Here is a 15,059-nt window from a genome sequence, read left to right as displayed (position 1 = left end):
TACACTGCCAGAAGCTGGGAATGCGTTACAGGGTATGGATCACTTTAACCTGTTCTCTTAATTCCTTCTGGGGCACCTGGCATTGCCCATTGACGAAAGACAGGATACTTGGCTGGATGGATCTTTGGTCTGACCCAGTCTGGCTGTTCTTATCTTCTAACACTGACACTACAGACAAGCATGAGGGTTTCCCCCCCAAGAAACTATTCAGGCACATCAACACCTTGCTTATTAACAAGCCTCCAAGTTTAGTGTGGAGACCATATCGTGTAAGCCAAAAAAGTCTCTCCATAGGGAATACAGGAGGTCTAAGCAGGTTCTCGTCACAAGCCTTATGACAAAGCAATGCCTCTGCTTCTTTCCCCCCTCAGTATATGTAACTTTTAAAAACCTGTCTTGGCAGTTCAGACCACAAGTAATAAGATCCAGTTCATGGGACAGCCACAGTTTCACCTCTTCCAATTCCAGAACTGTTCTGTATGGGGTACTTGGCATGGAGGTGTTATGGGCAAAAAATGAACACTACAGAACCATGCAAACCTGGATGCTGCTGCCATCGGCCAGTACCTAAAGACAGATACAATCAGCCAAGCCTACACATAACTAAAAGCCATTACTGTCACCCAAAACACCCAGGGCTATTTTCTACCAACTGGATTGAATAAAGTTCACTAGAAATTCCACCTAAGCACATGTGCTACAAAACCACAACCAAGACCTAAAAGCAGGATGTTAGGGGTGGGGAAAAAATTACCTCCCTCCCCTCTTGAATGTGAAATATTAATCCTAATTTAATACCCATTTTCCTCACCTACAGTAGTTATTTCAACAGTATATTTCATAACAAGATCAAGCCTGCACCCCTGCCACTATTCAATTTATACTACCAAAATAGGCTTTAGAAGAATAGGCATTGCCAAACCAAGTGTCTATTTCAGGGGGAGCCAACCTGAGCATGAGAAGGAGCCAAAATTTACCAATGTACATTGTCAAAGAGCCACAGTAATACATTAGCAGCCCTGTATCAGCTCCCCTCCCAGTGCTTCCTGCCCACTGGCAGCCCTGCCAATCAGCATCTCCCAATCAGCTGTTTCCTGACACCAGGAGGCTCTGGGGGAGAAGTGAGAGCATGGCAGGCTCAGGGGAGAGTGGGAAGGGGTAGAGTGGGGGCAAGGCCTGTGGCAGAGCCAGGGATTAAGCAGTGAGCACCCTCGGCACACTGGAGAGTTGGTGCCTGTAGCTCCAGCCCCAGAGTCGGTGCCTATACAAGGAGTCGCATATTAACTTCTGAAGAGCCTCATGTGACTCCAGAGCCATAGGGTGGCCATCCCGGTCTACTTAGTCCTATATCCTGTCTTTGACAGTGGCCAGTCCCAGATACATAAGTGCAAGAAATTCCCGTAGAAGGCAATTATGGAATAACCTGCCCATAAGGGAAATGTCTTCCCAGCTCTGAAACAGGAAGGTTTATTGTCCCTTCTTATCTAGCTGACCCCCATAAACCTATGTTCTTAGTCATTTAATCATCCAATATTTGAAACCCATTTTTATGCAGGAGATGAAAGGACATACACCTCCCTCCACAAAAATAAAAAGCCCTCCCATCCTCGGCATGGCAGTGTACATTCCCTGGATTCCAATAAGACTCTAGAATTTCAGGCTGTATTGACAGTGGGAATGAACAGAGTCATAAGCTCACCACACAGACTTCAACAAAAGGCAAGGTATGTCAGAATTTCATCTTGTTCATAAGCACGTTTCAGAAAATACAAGCCTTGTTTTTCCAAGACAATTCTAGGGAAGCTAGAGGTAGAACTGTGCAGCAGTCTCTCTGATCCACTTGCAGCAGAGCAGCAACCCTGCCTCTCACCATCCTGGGCTAGCAAGACGGACTCCCTCAGGCAGAAGAAGAGTGCTGCCTCTTCACTCGAGCAGCACGCCTCCCCTGAGCTCCAGCAGGCAGAAAGGAGAGAAGCCATCTGGTTCCCATGACTCTCTGAAGGGCCCGAGATGCTGTTAACAGGTGCCTCTTTCTCCACACTGCAGAGAGGTCACTTGCAAATTCCACGGCATGTAGTCAGGTACAGCCCAAAATAGGCTTTGGTGCTGCTCTCAGTTCAACAGCCTCAGCTTCCCAGTCACCTGATTCATTATTCCTTCTTCTCCGATAATGGCAAGGACAGTGTAGGATCCAGCTGGAATCTGCAGTGGAGAGATGAACATGCAATTGTGTCAACAGCAATTCAGATGATGGTAAACGTTCAATTTTGATTTAAAGACTTCAAGTGAAAGAGTCCACCATATCCATAAGTTGTTCCAATGATTAATTATCCTCACTGTTAAGAATTTGCACCTTTTGTAGTCTGAATTGTCTAGCTTCAGTTTCCAGCCATAGGATCTTGTCATGCCTTGGTCTGACAGGAGTCCTCCACCATCAGATCTTCTCCCTGTGTATGTACTTATAGATTGGGGTGGGCAAATTATGGCCTGCAGGTCTGGGGCTTGCCCCGCTCCAGCTGGGGAGCAGGGTTGGGGGCCACTCCACACGGAAGCGGCAGCATGGCCCCTCTCCGGCTCCTACACATAGGGGCAGCCAGGGGGCTCCATTCTGCCCCAAGTGCCGACCCTGCAGCTCCCATTTGCCAGGAATCCCAGCCAATGGGAGCTGCAGGGGCAGGGCCTGCAGATATGGCAGCACGCAGAGTCTCCCAGCCACGCTTCCACATAGGAGCCAGAGAAGGGACATGCTGCTGCTTCTGGGAGCCTCTTGAAGTAAGCGCCACTTAGAGTCTGCATTCCTGAGCCCCCTCCTGCCCTCCAAATCCCTTGATCCCAGCCTCGAGCACCCTGCTGCACCCCAAACCTCTCATCCCCAGCTCCCCCTCCAGAGCCCAGGCCCCAGCCCAGAGCCCCCTTCCACACCTTGAACTCCTCATTTCTGGCCCCACCCCGGAGCCTGCACCCCAACCCCAATTTTGTGAGCATTCATGGCCTACCATACAATTTCTATTCCCAGATGTGGCCCTCGGGCCAAAAAGTTTGCCCACCCCTGTTACAGATTGATCAAGTCACCTCAACTTCCTGGATAAGCTAAATAGATTTAGCTTTTTTAGTCAGGAAAGTACACACAATAAAAACTCAAATCGTTCTTGTGGATCTTCTTAGAACCCTTTCCAACATGTTTTTAGAGTGTTGGCACCAGAACTGGACATAGCATTTCAGTAATCTCCTTAATGTTGTATATAAAGTTAATACCACCTCCCTAATTCTACATCATCCAAGGGTCACATTAGCTCTCAACCACAACACTGCATTGGACCTCACATTCAGCTGATTTCCACCCTGATCCCTAAGTCACTATCAGGGTCAGTGCTTTCCAGGATGCAGTCCCCCAGCCTACAAGTGGGTCCAGCCAACCAGTCCGACATAGCTGGGGCTAACGGTTAAGGTTGGTTAATGGTAAGCCTAATGCTTACCGGTTAACCTTTTACATCCCTAGGATCTACATTCCTGGATCCTAGATGTATGACCTTGTGTTTGGCATGCTCACTCACAGGCACATACACTCTCCCCCTCAGTGATTACAGGTTACCGCATTGCACTGTTCTGGAGCACTATTACTCCAGAAACTGCTAATTTATTGTCATTGCTATCAGTGTCTACTTTCCCCCTCTAATTTTTTTTAAATTTAATCACTTCTTTCAAATCCCTTAACTAGAACAGTTTAACTGAAGAATCATTTGATAATTGTTGAATGATGGGGTTTTTAAGACATCTAGTAAAGTTTTCTTAGAGTGACTTCCAATTATTATTCATATTGTTTTAAATTCTTCCTTCCAATTTTGCTCATAATTGTTTTCAAGCTTTGGGACATTGGCCCTTTTAAAGTGCCAAATGTATTGTATTAGTTACACACATGCACTCAATTCCTAACCTGGTTACCTGTGTCCTCCCTGCATCCTGCACCAGGTACGTTGGCAGCTCCAGGCTCAAAGCCAATGCTCGGAGATCCATCAGGTGGGCAGTGTTTGATCCTTGAACTACAACCTTCTTTGCACTAACAAGGAAAAAGCAAGTGATCAGAAAGAGCACCTACTGTCCTGCGACCTCTTATCACAGGCTGCTTGACTAGGGGAGCAGTGTACAAGCTAAGGAAGTCATTAGCCTAACAAAACAGTTAGAGATCCATCTCCCATTCATCTAGCAACTGCAAACCCATTTGCTTCAGATACGAGAATAGTTATTCTGAATTTATTAAGTTAAATGTCAGATAAATTATCTACAAGAGACACAAAAAACCCAGATCAGAAAGGCTCCTCCCCCTTTTGGCCCTTTTAACTACCAAGTAGAATGAGAACATTCTGATGTCGACTCACCTTTATCTGTTCAACCATTTCAGACAACTGCTTGAAGAACCATTTAGTGAGAATGCTAAATTAGTGACAGGGGAGATTAAGAGGGACAGCCAAGGAGAATCCAGTGTGAAAGCTCTGCTGCTACTGCCCCTCAAGCTTAGTCTTTGATATTGCCTGTTATTTCAATCCTTTACCCTCCCTCCCAACAAGGAAGCCTGACCAACATGAGTCAGAGTGCTCCACTTTGTCTCTGAATTTTACAACATATATTCAAAGGGATGCCTGGACACTTGTCTGTGAGGCATACATTACCATCTTACCCACATTCATCCCACTGGCAGATCATCTCCCTCCCAGTGGATTTTTCCTGTATTAACTGGTACAGGCCAACAGCTGCATGTCCAACCTGGGCTGCTATCTGTAAGGTGAAACATTACATCTGAATAGGGTGAGCCACTGAAGCCACTCCTCCCACTGGTGTGATAATAGGGGCACAAGTCCTCTGCATTCAAGTAAGGCCTTCAGCAGGAGGCAGTCCATCACCTTCCCAGATTTGAAGGGGAAAAGGACCCCAAACCTCTCATTGGCTGGCACCTAGCTCTTTTCACAGGTGGCTCCGCAGTCTGGGCAGGGCGGGCGACCACCCCCTCCCCGCACCTTGGCCGGCCAGAATTTGGGCAGCTCGAAGCTTCCTCTGGGCCACCCCTGAACTTTACCTTCCCGACGCCCATGGCGAGCTCCATGTTCACCACAAACACCATCTTGTAGCAGCCGCCACCATCCGCCTGCTCCTGGAAAAGAAACCTGGGTGGAGGCCCCGGGCTCCGCGCGCGAGCGGGGGGGGGGGGCGCCGCCGCCAGGACGGGGGCCCCGGGCTCCGCGCGCGAGCGGGGGGGGGGGGCGCCGCCGCCAGGACGGGGGCCCCGGGCTCCGCGCGCGAGCGGGGGGGGGGGGCGCCGCCGCCAGGACGGGGGCCCCGGGCTCCGCGCGCGAGCGGGGGGGGGGGGCGCCGCCGCCAGGACGGGGGCCCCGGGCTCCGCGCGCGAGCGGGGGGGGGGGGCGCCGCCGCCAGGACGGGGGCCCCGGGCTCCGCGCGCGAGCGGGGGGGGGGGGCGCCGCCGCCAGGACGGGGGCCCCGGGCTCCGCGCGCGAGCGGGGGGGGGGGGCGCCGCCGCCAGGACGGGGGCCCCGGGCTCCGCGCGCGAGCGGGGGGGGGGGGCGCCGCCGCCAGGACGGGGGCCCCGGGCTCCGCGCGCGAGCGGGGGGGGGGGGCGCCGCCGCCAGGACGGGGGCCCCGGGCTCCGCGCGCGAGCGGGGGGGGGGGGCGCCGCCGCCAGGACGGGGGCCCCGGGCTCCGCGCGCGAGCGGGGGGGGGGGGCGCCGCCGCCAGGACGGGGGCCCCGGGCTCCGCGCGCGAGCGGGGGGGGGGGGCGCCGCCGCCGCCAGGACGGGGGCCCCGGGCTCCGCGCGCGAGCGGGGGGGGGGGGCGCCGCCGCCGCCAGGACGGGGGCCCCGGGCTCCGCGCGCGAGCGGGGGGGGGGGGCGCCGCCGCCGCCAGGACGGGGGCCCCGGGCTCCGCGCGCGAGCGGGGGGGGGGGGCGCCGCCGCCGCCAGGACGGGGGCCCCGGGCTCCGCGCGCGAGCGGGGGGGGGGGATGGGGGGGCGCCGCCGCCGCCAGGACAGGGGCCCCGGGCTCCGCGCGCGAGCGGGGGGGGGGGATGGGGGGGCGCCGCCAGGACAGGGGCCCCGGGCTCCGCGCGCGAGCGGGGGGGGGGGATGGGGGGGCGCCGCCAGGACAGGGGCCCCGGGCTCCGCGCGCGAGCGGGGGGGGGGGGGGGGGGGAGGGCGCCGCCGCCGCCAGGACAGGGGCCCCGGGCTCCGCGGGGGGGGGGGGGGGTGCGCCGCCGCCAGGACGGGGGCCCCGGGCTCCGCGCGCGAGCGGAGGGGGTGGGGGGGGCGCCGCCAGGACGGGGGCCCCGGGCTCCGCGCGCGAGCGGAGGGGGTGGGGGGGGCGCCGCCAGGACGGGGGCCCCGGGCTCCGCGCGCGAGCGGAGGGGGTGGGGGGGGGCGCCGCCAGGACGGGGGCCCCGGGCTCCGCGCGCGAGCGGAGGGGGTGGGGGGGGGGCGCCGCCAGGACGGGGGCCCCGGGCTCCGCGCGCGAGCGGAGGGGGTGGGGGGGGCGCCGCCAGGACGGGGGCCCCGGGCTCCGCGCGCGAGCGGAGGGGGGGCGCCGCCGCCAGGACGGGGGCCCCGGGCTCCGCGCGCGAGCGGAGGGGGGGGGGCGCCGCCGCCAGGACGGGGGCCCCGGGCTCCTACCTGCCTCTCCAGGCCGCCGAAGTAGAGCTGCGCCGCAGCCTCCGCGGACACATTCCCGGTCAGGGCCAGCGCCTACAGGGCGGAGAGAGCGCGGCGTGAGGCGAGGCGAGGCCAGGCCAGGCCATCCCCGGCTCACCCGGCAGGGGTCACCCCGGCTCACCTGTCGCGCCGCCGCCTCAGGCACCCCCAGCTCCCGCAACGGCCCCAGCAGCGCCTCATCGGCCTCCATCCCACCACGTGACTTGCAGCTGCTCCGCTCCGCTCCGCTATTGGCTGCGCCCGCCGTAGCCAGCCCAATCCGATTTGTTCCTCGCTTCCATGTGATTCCCGGCCACGCCCACACCCCGGCAAGGAATGCCCCCGTCATCCCCTCCGCGACCCAACGTCCCCCGCGCCACGCCCCTCGTCTCTGCACCCCGCCTCCAGCCGCTCTGCAGGGCCAGGGCCGCTCACCCCCGCCCCGGCCGCCCCAGCCAGGGCCACGTGCCCCACCGTTCCCCCACTGCCCCCCCCGCCGGGCCAGACAGCCCTGCCCCGCCCCCAGCAACCGGCACGGGCTCAGCGGGCACCCGCGGTACTGTGCCGCGGACCCCCACGTCTGAGCTGGGGCGAAGAGACACTGCGCCCACATGAATTTGACCCACAAGTGCATTCACAGACTCGGAAAAGGAGTACTTACCCCGCACCTTAGAGACTAACCAGTGTATTTGTCTCCAAGGTGCCCCAAGTCCTCCTTTTCTTTTTGCGAATACAGACTAACACGGCTGCCCCTCTGAAACCTGCCATGGAATCACAAAATCTCAGGGCTGGAAGGGACCTCAGGAGGTCACCTAGTCCAACCCCCTGCTCGAAGCAGGACCAACCCCAACTAAATCATCCCAGCCAGGGCTTTGTCAAACCTGACCTTAAAAACCTCTAAGGAAGGAGATTCCACCACCTCCCTAGGTAACGCATTCCAGTGTTTCACCACCCTCCTAGTGAAAAAGTTTTTCCTAATATCCAATCTAAACCTCCCCTACTGCAACTTGAGACCATTACTCCTCGTTCTGTCATCCGCTGCCACTGAGAACAGTCTAGATCCATCCTCTTTGGAACCCCTTTCAGGTAGTTGAAAGCAACTATCAAATCTCCCCTCATTCTTCTCTTCCGCAGACTAAACAATCCCAGCTCCCTCAGCCTCTCCTCATAAGTCATGGGTTCTAGACCCCTAATCAGTTTTATTGCCCTCCGCTGGACATTTTCCAATTTTTCCACATCCTCCTTGTAGTGTGGGGTCCAAAACTGGACACAGTACTCCAGATGAGGCCTCACCAATGTCCAGTAGAGGGGAACGATCACGTCCCTCGATCTGCTCGCTATGCCCCTACTTATACATCCCAAAATGCCATTGGCCTTCTTGGCAACAAGGGCACACTGTTGACTCACATCCAGCTTCTCATCCACTGTCACCCCTAGGTCCTTTTCTGCCGAACTGCTGCCGGGCTATTCGGTCCCTAGTCTGTAGCAGTGCGTTGGATTCTTCCGTCCTAAGTGCAGGACTCTGCACTTGTCCTTGTTGAACCTCATCAGATTTCTTTTGGCCCAATCCTCTAATTTGACCTCTGCGTTATAATGCTCAGACACATAATTAGCATGTGGAATTCAGTCACAGGATATAATTGAAGACAGAATTCAGAAAGATATTGAATAATTATATGGATAACATGAACATTCGCAATTACATTAAACAGGATTAAAAAGGCATAGTCTGTAAACCCTGAAGCCTCAGGCCATGAACCAGCTGCCAACTAAACAGGTTTACGAAGAAATTGCCCCTAGGGGGAGGCTGCTGCATAATTGTCCCTTATGAGGTTTCATTCACCTCTCTCTGCAACATGAAGTACTGGCCAATGTCTGAGAAAGGATGCTACTTTAGACAGACCACTCAGAGGAATTGCCAAACTTAATCCAGGGTCCCTCTGTATTTAGTGTGTTTACCCCTCAATTCCCAAAACCCATCAAAGTGTGGTATTTGCATATACTTACAAACCATTCAGGAATAAAGGGATTAATTAAACTGAAGCCTTTTCAGAATTAGGCCTGCTTAAGATAAAGAACATACAAATATAAAGATGAGATACTGCAGCTAAAACAGCTGGAATATCCTTTGATGCAGGATCCAACTGAGAAAGCTTCAGCAAATGCAATGGTACCTGGATGGCCAGTGAGACAGAAGCATCCACATATGTGGTAACTGGGCTGTGGAAATGGCATCAGGGAGGCCAGTACTGGGATCAGATAAGGGGAGAGAAGGTAGTTCTCTTCTCCTCCCCATCCTACCTGTAATCCCAGAGGAGCTGAGTAATATTGATAAAATGATCAGCATGGAAATAGTTAACAGTGTTGACATGCAACTCACCATCATTAGAGTCAGAGTTAACACCCATCATCAAAATGTACTAGATCACCGGTTCTCAAACTTTAGCACCCAAGGACCCCAATTTTAATTTAAAATTTTTCACAGACCCCCAAGCTGGCTTCTAATTTTCCCCAGGGTGCTCAACCCCAGCCCAGCCCCAAGCCCCAAGCCCCACCCCTACCCTTCCCCCAAGTCCCCCCCCCATCTTCATACCCCCACCCCTCCTCTTCCCTGCCTCTTTCCACCCCATCCCCCAAGTGAGCCCCATCCCCGCTCCTCCCCTTCCCTCCCAGCACCTCCTGCACACCACTGAACAGCTGTTCTGCGGCCTGCAGGAGGTACTGGGAGGAATGGGGAGGAGATGATTGGCGGGGCTGGCGGTCCTGGACATGACTCGCGGACTCCAGTTTGAGAACTGCTGTATTAGATAGTTCACACTAAAAGACTTGCGGGTCCCCTCTCTTCCTCATTCCTGCCCCAGGCAAAAGTCAAGCAAAGGGGCTTTTCTCACAGAATTTAAGATTTGAGGGGAAAGAAATCCTTCCCAAAGCCTGGCAGCTTCTCCAAATCTAGAGTAACTGATGGAGCCCATGAACATTCCCTACTTGGTTAGGGGGCTAGGCCTAAAGATCTGCTTCCAGCAGTACCACTGTCGGCCCATGAAACCGCTTTATGGAGCCTCCTCACACTGCCTGTACTCTGATTCAGAGAAACTACAGTGGTTCCAGTGTGCTTAGCTCTTCTATACCTGCTGAGAGAGAAGGCTACAGCATTAGCTATTTGTGTCTTTCTACATTCAGCAGGCAGCAGGCTAGAGATCTCTGCACAGAGGACTAGAAACCTAACTTTTCTTTTAATGGAAGTCTAGCTTCTGCAGAAATCAATATGGAAGTTGAGTTATGCCATCTCCATAGACAGATTGGTGGCAGGTTCATAGATGTGGCAATAAATGGGAAAGTAATGGAGTAAAAGCACCTAGGTTCAGGAACAGAGGCGATGGATCCATAGGAACAGATGACAAGCTGCTGAGGAAAGAGCGTGAGACTCAATCAGGCTGCTTGGATTATGGTGTTAGGGAAATGGAGCCTGGTGAAGGACAGGAACACAGTGAGAGAAAGGCTGCCAATGCTTGAATTCCACTGTGAATTCTATGGCCTGCATCTTCAACAGATTTGCCATCTGGTAGAGTTCTATGTCCTGTGGAATATTTTCTGTGTTCCATCTCCAGAGAAGGAGTCACAAGGCTGATCTGGACACTGGTTACTCAGCCATGGGTGTTGAAGGCATTTCAGTGCTGTTGTCCGTTTGGCTGGTATGTATTCCAGCATTGGCAGAAGGAAGCTAGTAAATGGAGCAGCCTCATGCTTTGTCCAGTTGTATCTGTCCATTAGGGTGTTGTACAGACTGCAGGGGAAAAGCCTGGAAATCCGTAGGAGAGCACCTACCAAAGACGACATAAACACAATACTTCACCATTGAGTATAAAAACCTCCTAAATCCCTCTCCTCTTGCTGCTTTCTTACACACCACCTCCTCCTGGATTATCCCTGTACCACCTTAAATAATTGTCCTGCTCTTCACTCTTTATACTTATTCGATACCTGTAAGGTGCCACCTGTCAGCCAGTTGTGCTAATCTTTGAACTCCCCCCAGTATGTCAAGATTGCTCTGGTGATAATATGCCCAAAAGTGAATTAAATATTTTAAATGCAGTCACACCAGGGGCCATAAAGTCAGAGACCATCACCTCCCTGCTCCGTGACGCCTCTGTGAATGCAGCCCAAAAATGCACTGGCCCTTTTTTGTTGCCATATCTCACTGCAAACTCATGTATAATTTCTTTATTATGATTATTGCTTTTACAGGCCCAGAAGTCTGGTAGACACTTAACAGAAGACAGAAGACACAGTCCTTGCCTAAAGAGCATGCAGTAAGTCAGGTTAGGCATGGGCAGTACCCAATGGGTCAGTTAAATTTACAAATATACACAATTAATGAGAAAAATATAAATAATGACTATCTTTTGACTCAGTTCTTGTTGGCACCATGGAAGGAAAAAAATGGTTACCTACCTTTTCGTAACTGTTGTTCTTCAAGATGTTTTGCTCATGTCTATTCCATTCTAGGTGTGCATGTGCCCATGTGCGCAGTTGTTGGAGATTTTTGCCTTAGTGGTATCTGTAGGGTCAGCAGCTAAGTTCACTGTAAGCTGCGCAGCCGCAACCTACTTAGCACCATGTAGATGCTCAAAGAACCTCCACGGGGACCTGCCGCAGCCGGGGGAGGGACGCCCCTTCCCCAGCCTCCACCTAGCCCGGCTGCCAACCTGCCGCAGCCGGTGGACCCCTCCCCCGGCACCAACTCTGCTGAGGCCCTGACCTGCCGCGGCCAGGGCAGCCCAGCCCGGCCTGGGATCCAGGTGCAGCCGGGGAGGCCCCTGCACCCAATCCTCTGCCCCAGCCCTGAGCCCCTCATGCCCGGCCCCACCCCAGAGCCCACACCCCCAGCCGGAGCACTCACACACCTGCACCCCAACCCTCTGTCACACATCACCTCCATAGCACATAAAATTCATTTCACACATGGGTGGGGAAAAATTAGAGGGAACACTAGTTGGCAGTGGTGCCCCCGTGAGTACTGTATATCATGCGCTGGCCCTATACCCCCTCATTTCTTTCTTGCAACTCCAACAGAGGGGCAGGAGGGCGGGTAATGGAATGGACATGAGCAACACATCTTGAAGAACAACAGTTACCAAAAGGTAGGTAACCTTTTTTTCTTCTTCAAGTGCTTGCTCATGTCGATTCCATTCTAGGTGACTCACAAGCAGTGCCAATGGAGATGGGCTCAGGATTCATGGTCTTGCAGCTTGCAGCACTGCTCTGCCAAAGCCAGCATCGTCCTGGGCCTGCTGGGTAAGCGCACAATGGAATGTAAATGTGTGGACAGACAACCAGGTAGCAGCTCTATAGATCTCTTAGATGGGCACCTGGGCCAAGAAGGTCACTGATGACAATTGCACTCTAGTTGAGTGCGCTATGACTATTGCCAGTGAAGGCACATTCGCTAGCTCGTAGCATTAGCGGATGCAGGCTGTGATTCAGGATGAAATTCTTTGAGCAGACACTGGTCAACCTTTCATCCTGTCTTCCCCTGCAATGAACAGCTGCGTTGACTTGCGAAACAGCCTCGTCCTGTCGATATAGAAGGCCAGCACCCTCCCGACGTCCAGGGTGTGCAACCTGCATTCCTTTTCCGATTTATGAGGCTTCAGGAAGAAGACAGGCAAATATATGTCCGGGCCAGTATGAACTGGAAAACTATCTTGCACAGGAACGCTGAGTTCAGTCGCAGCTGGACCTTATTCTAGTAGAATATGTTGGGCGGTTCTAAAATAAGAGCCCTGATCTCAGACACCCTGTGAGCAGACTTTACTGCATCTTCCAGGAGAGAAAGAGAAGAGAGCAGGAAGCCAGAGGTTCAAAGAGAGACCCCATGAGTCTCGACAGCATGAGATTCAAGTCCCAAGAAGGACAAGCTCCCGGATGCGAGGTGTGACAAAGTTCCTCCCCTGCCTTGGTGGGTCCTCTGCTTATTGGCGGATTTGCTCGCCTCAGAGGTTCATGGCAGCCCTCAGTTTGGCCACTTTCATGGCTCAAAACTGCCCTTCACTCAGTTAGCCTCATCACTGGCCAGCATGGGGAAAGGAAGAACAATCCCCGCAGTCTCTGCTGATCCACCTAGTGGATCGGGGAACAGGCCAGAGACTTTCACCTCTGGTGGAATCCACAGTCCATTTCAACTCCTCTGGTATCAAGTAGGGAGTTGAGGAGATGGGGGGAACCCGGGCCCACCCTCTACTGCGGGTTCCAGCCCAGGGCCCTGTGGATTGCAGCTGTCTACGGTGGCTCCTGTAACAGCTGCGTGACAGCTACAACTCCCTGGGGTACTTCCCCATGGCCTCCTCCCGACACCTTCTTTATTCTCACCACAGGACCTTCCTCCTGATGTCTGATAATGCTTGTACTTCCCAGTCTTCCAGTAGTACGCCTTCTCCCTCTCAGCTTCTTGCACCTCTTGATCCCAGCTCCTCGCATGCGCCTCAAACTGAAGTGAACTCCTTTTTAAACCCAGGGTGCCCTGATTAGCCTGCCTTAATTGATTCTAGCAGCTTCTTGATTGACTGCAGGTGTTCTAATCCGCCTGTCTGCCTTAATTGTTTCCAGAAAGTTCCTTACCCAGGGAAAAGGGACCTACTTAACCTGGGGCTAATATATCTGCCTTCTATCACTCTCCTGTAGCCATCTGGCCCGACCCTGTCACAGAGGGCAGAGACACTCCAGACCTTTCAAAAACCGGGCTGTCATGTCATGAGCGAAGACCGACCTGCCTTGGAACGGAGGGTGGAAAGCCAAAATAGTGGCCAGGTGGACCCTGACTGATGACAGGGACAAGCCCTGGAGTTTGAGGTACAGAAGATATTCCAGAATAACCTGCAGCAAGGCCTGCTCAGCCTGGATGCGTCGTTCTGAAGCCCAACACATGAACCTTTTCCACTTGGCCAAGTAAGTAGCTCTGGTGGAGGGTTTTCTGCTACCCAACAAAGCCTGTTGAACCTGGGCCGAGCATTCCCACTCTTCCGCATTCAGCCATGCAGTAGCCATGCTGTCAAGTACAACACCACCAGGTTTGGGAGCAGAAGACTGCCATGGTTCTGGGGCAGCAGGTCCAGCCAGAAAGGTAGCCGCACTGGGGCAGCTACCACAAGGTCCAGCAGTGTGCCGAATCAGTGCTGGCGAAGCCACTTGGGGGCCATCAGGATAACCTTTGCCCTGTACTGTTTGATCTTCAGGAGGACTCTGTGGATCAATGGCACTGGCAGGAAAGCATACATCAGGGCCCTTGACCACAGGAGCAGGAAAGCATCTGACAGGGAACCCCATCCATGCCCCAGAGTGAACAGAACATGTGGCATTTCCTGTTCTGACGGGACGCGAACAAGTCCACTGGAGGGAGTTCTCCACTTCCGGAAGATCATACTGGCAGCCTCCAGATGGAGCGATCACTCGTGGTGAGACGAGAAGGTCCTGTTGAGGCTATCAGCAAACACATTCCTGCTCCTGGGCAGATGTGCAGCTACCAGATGAATGGCCTGCCACTCAAAGAAGTCCCAAAGGCTGGGAGCTTCTTGTCAAAGGCCTGGCTTTGCCCTGCCTCTTGATGTAATACATCGTGGCAGTATTGTCTGTCAGGACTTGCACCACCTTGCCCCTGAGCTGCCTGACCTTGATGTGGAGGGCCAGATCGTCTCGCAGCTGGTGGCCTTGAGTGCTGAGTTTGCCCAGGGGGGCTCCCCAGCCCAGGTCCGAAGCATTGGAGACCAGGGTCAGTAAAGGGGACACAGCTGTGAAGGGAACTCCCTGCAACACCAACCCGGGGCTCATCCACCATTCCAGGGACAATAGGATGTGATCCGGCACCCTAACTACCCAGTCTAGGTCATGCCCATTGGGGATGTAAACCAACACCAGCCACACTTGCAGAGGCTGGAGGTGGAGCCGGGCACGACTGACTACATATATACAGGCGGCCATGTGGCCCAACAACCGTGGGCAGCTATGAGCCATGGTGAGCGGGTGGTTCTTCACATGGGAGATCAGGTCCTACATGGCCTGAAAACATGCCTCTGGAAGGAAGGCTCTGGCTCACGTGGAGTTGAGAACCGCCCCTATGAACTCTATGCGCTGGACTGGCCTTAAGGTGGATTTTTTCTCATTTACCAGCAGGCCCAGGTCATGGCAGATCAAGGCTTCTCTGCACTTGTTCCTGAGACCTGCCCTTGATAAGCCCGTTATTGAGATATGTGAAGACCTGGACCCCCTCAACATCTCAGGTAAGCGTCCACTGGCGCCATACATTTTGTGAAGACCCTTGGGGCCGATGAGAGGCCAAAGGGGAGCGCAGTAAATTGGAAATGGCGTCCGCCCACT

The 15,059-nt window shown here is 54.4% G+C and overlaps 2 protein-coding genes across 2 annotated transcripts in view; both read right to left on the bottom strand.

The window, feature by feature from the left end:
• Positions 1–1,725: 1,725 nt before the first annotated feature.
• LOC125640616 (putative peptidyl-tRNA hydrolase 2) lies at positions 1,726–6,946 on the bottom strand. The gene is made up of 6 exons (XM_048859398.2): positions 6,832–6,946; positions 6,672–6,743; positions 5,072–5,146; positions 4,676–4,773; positions 3,943–4,057; positions 1,726–2,202 (listed from the first exon to the last, which is right to left on the bottom strand). Exons 1-6 carry the CDS (start codon positions 6,898–6,900, stop codon positions 2,113–2,115), a joined length of 519 nt encoding a protein of 172 aa, XP_048715355.1. The 5' UTR covers positions 6,901–6,946; the 3' UTR covers positions 1,726–2,112.
• A 2,375-nt stretch (positions 6,947–9,321) lies between these two features.
• Positions 9,322–15,059, bottom strand: part of LOC125640672 (SRSF protein kinase 3-like) — a 75,562-nt gene continuing 69,824 nt past the window's right edge. The window contains exon 14 of the mRNA XM_048859523.2: positions 9,322–10,510. Within this exon, the coding sequence (XP_048715480.1) occupies positions 10,260–10,510 (251 nt within the window). The 3' untranslated portion in view covers positions 9,322–10,259. The remainder of the gene's footprint in view (positions 10,511–15,059) is intronic.

The sequence above is a fragment of the Caretta caretta genome, chromosome 7, assembly GCF_965140235.1.
Source record: "Caretta caretta isolate rCarCar2 chromosome 7, rCarCar1.hap1, whole genome shotgun sequence".
In the NCBI taxonomy this organism is placed as follows: Eukaryota; Metazoa; Chordata; order Testudines; family Cheloniidae; genus Caretta; species Caretta caretta.
Note: the sequence above shows the minus strand (reverse complement) of the source record. Positions and strands in the feature narration are given on the sequence as shown.

What these genes read in the sequence shown, in the direction of transcription:
- LOC125640616 (XM_048859398.2), bottom strand. Translation starts at nt 6,900, where the DNA reads ATGGAGGCCGATGAGGCGCTGCTGGGGCCGTTGCGGGAGCTGGGGGTG. An exon ending in TCGGCGGCCTGGAGAGGCAG is followed by an intron (nt 5,147 to 6,671) that starts GTAGGAGCCCGG and finishes TTTCTTTTCCAG; the next exon opens with GAGCAGGCGGATGGTGGCGG. An exon ending in TCGCCATGGGCGTCGGGAAG is followed by an intron (nt 4,774 to 5,071) that starts GTAAAGTTCAGG and finishes TTCACCTTACAG; the next exon opens with ATAGCAGCCCAGGTTGGACA.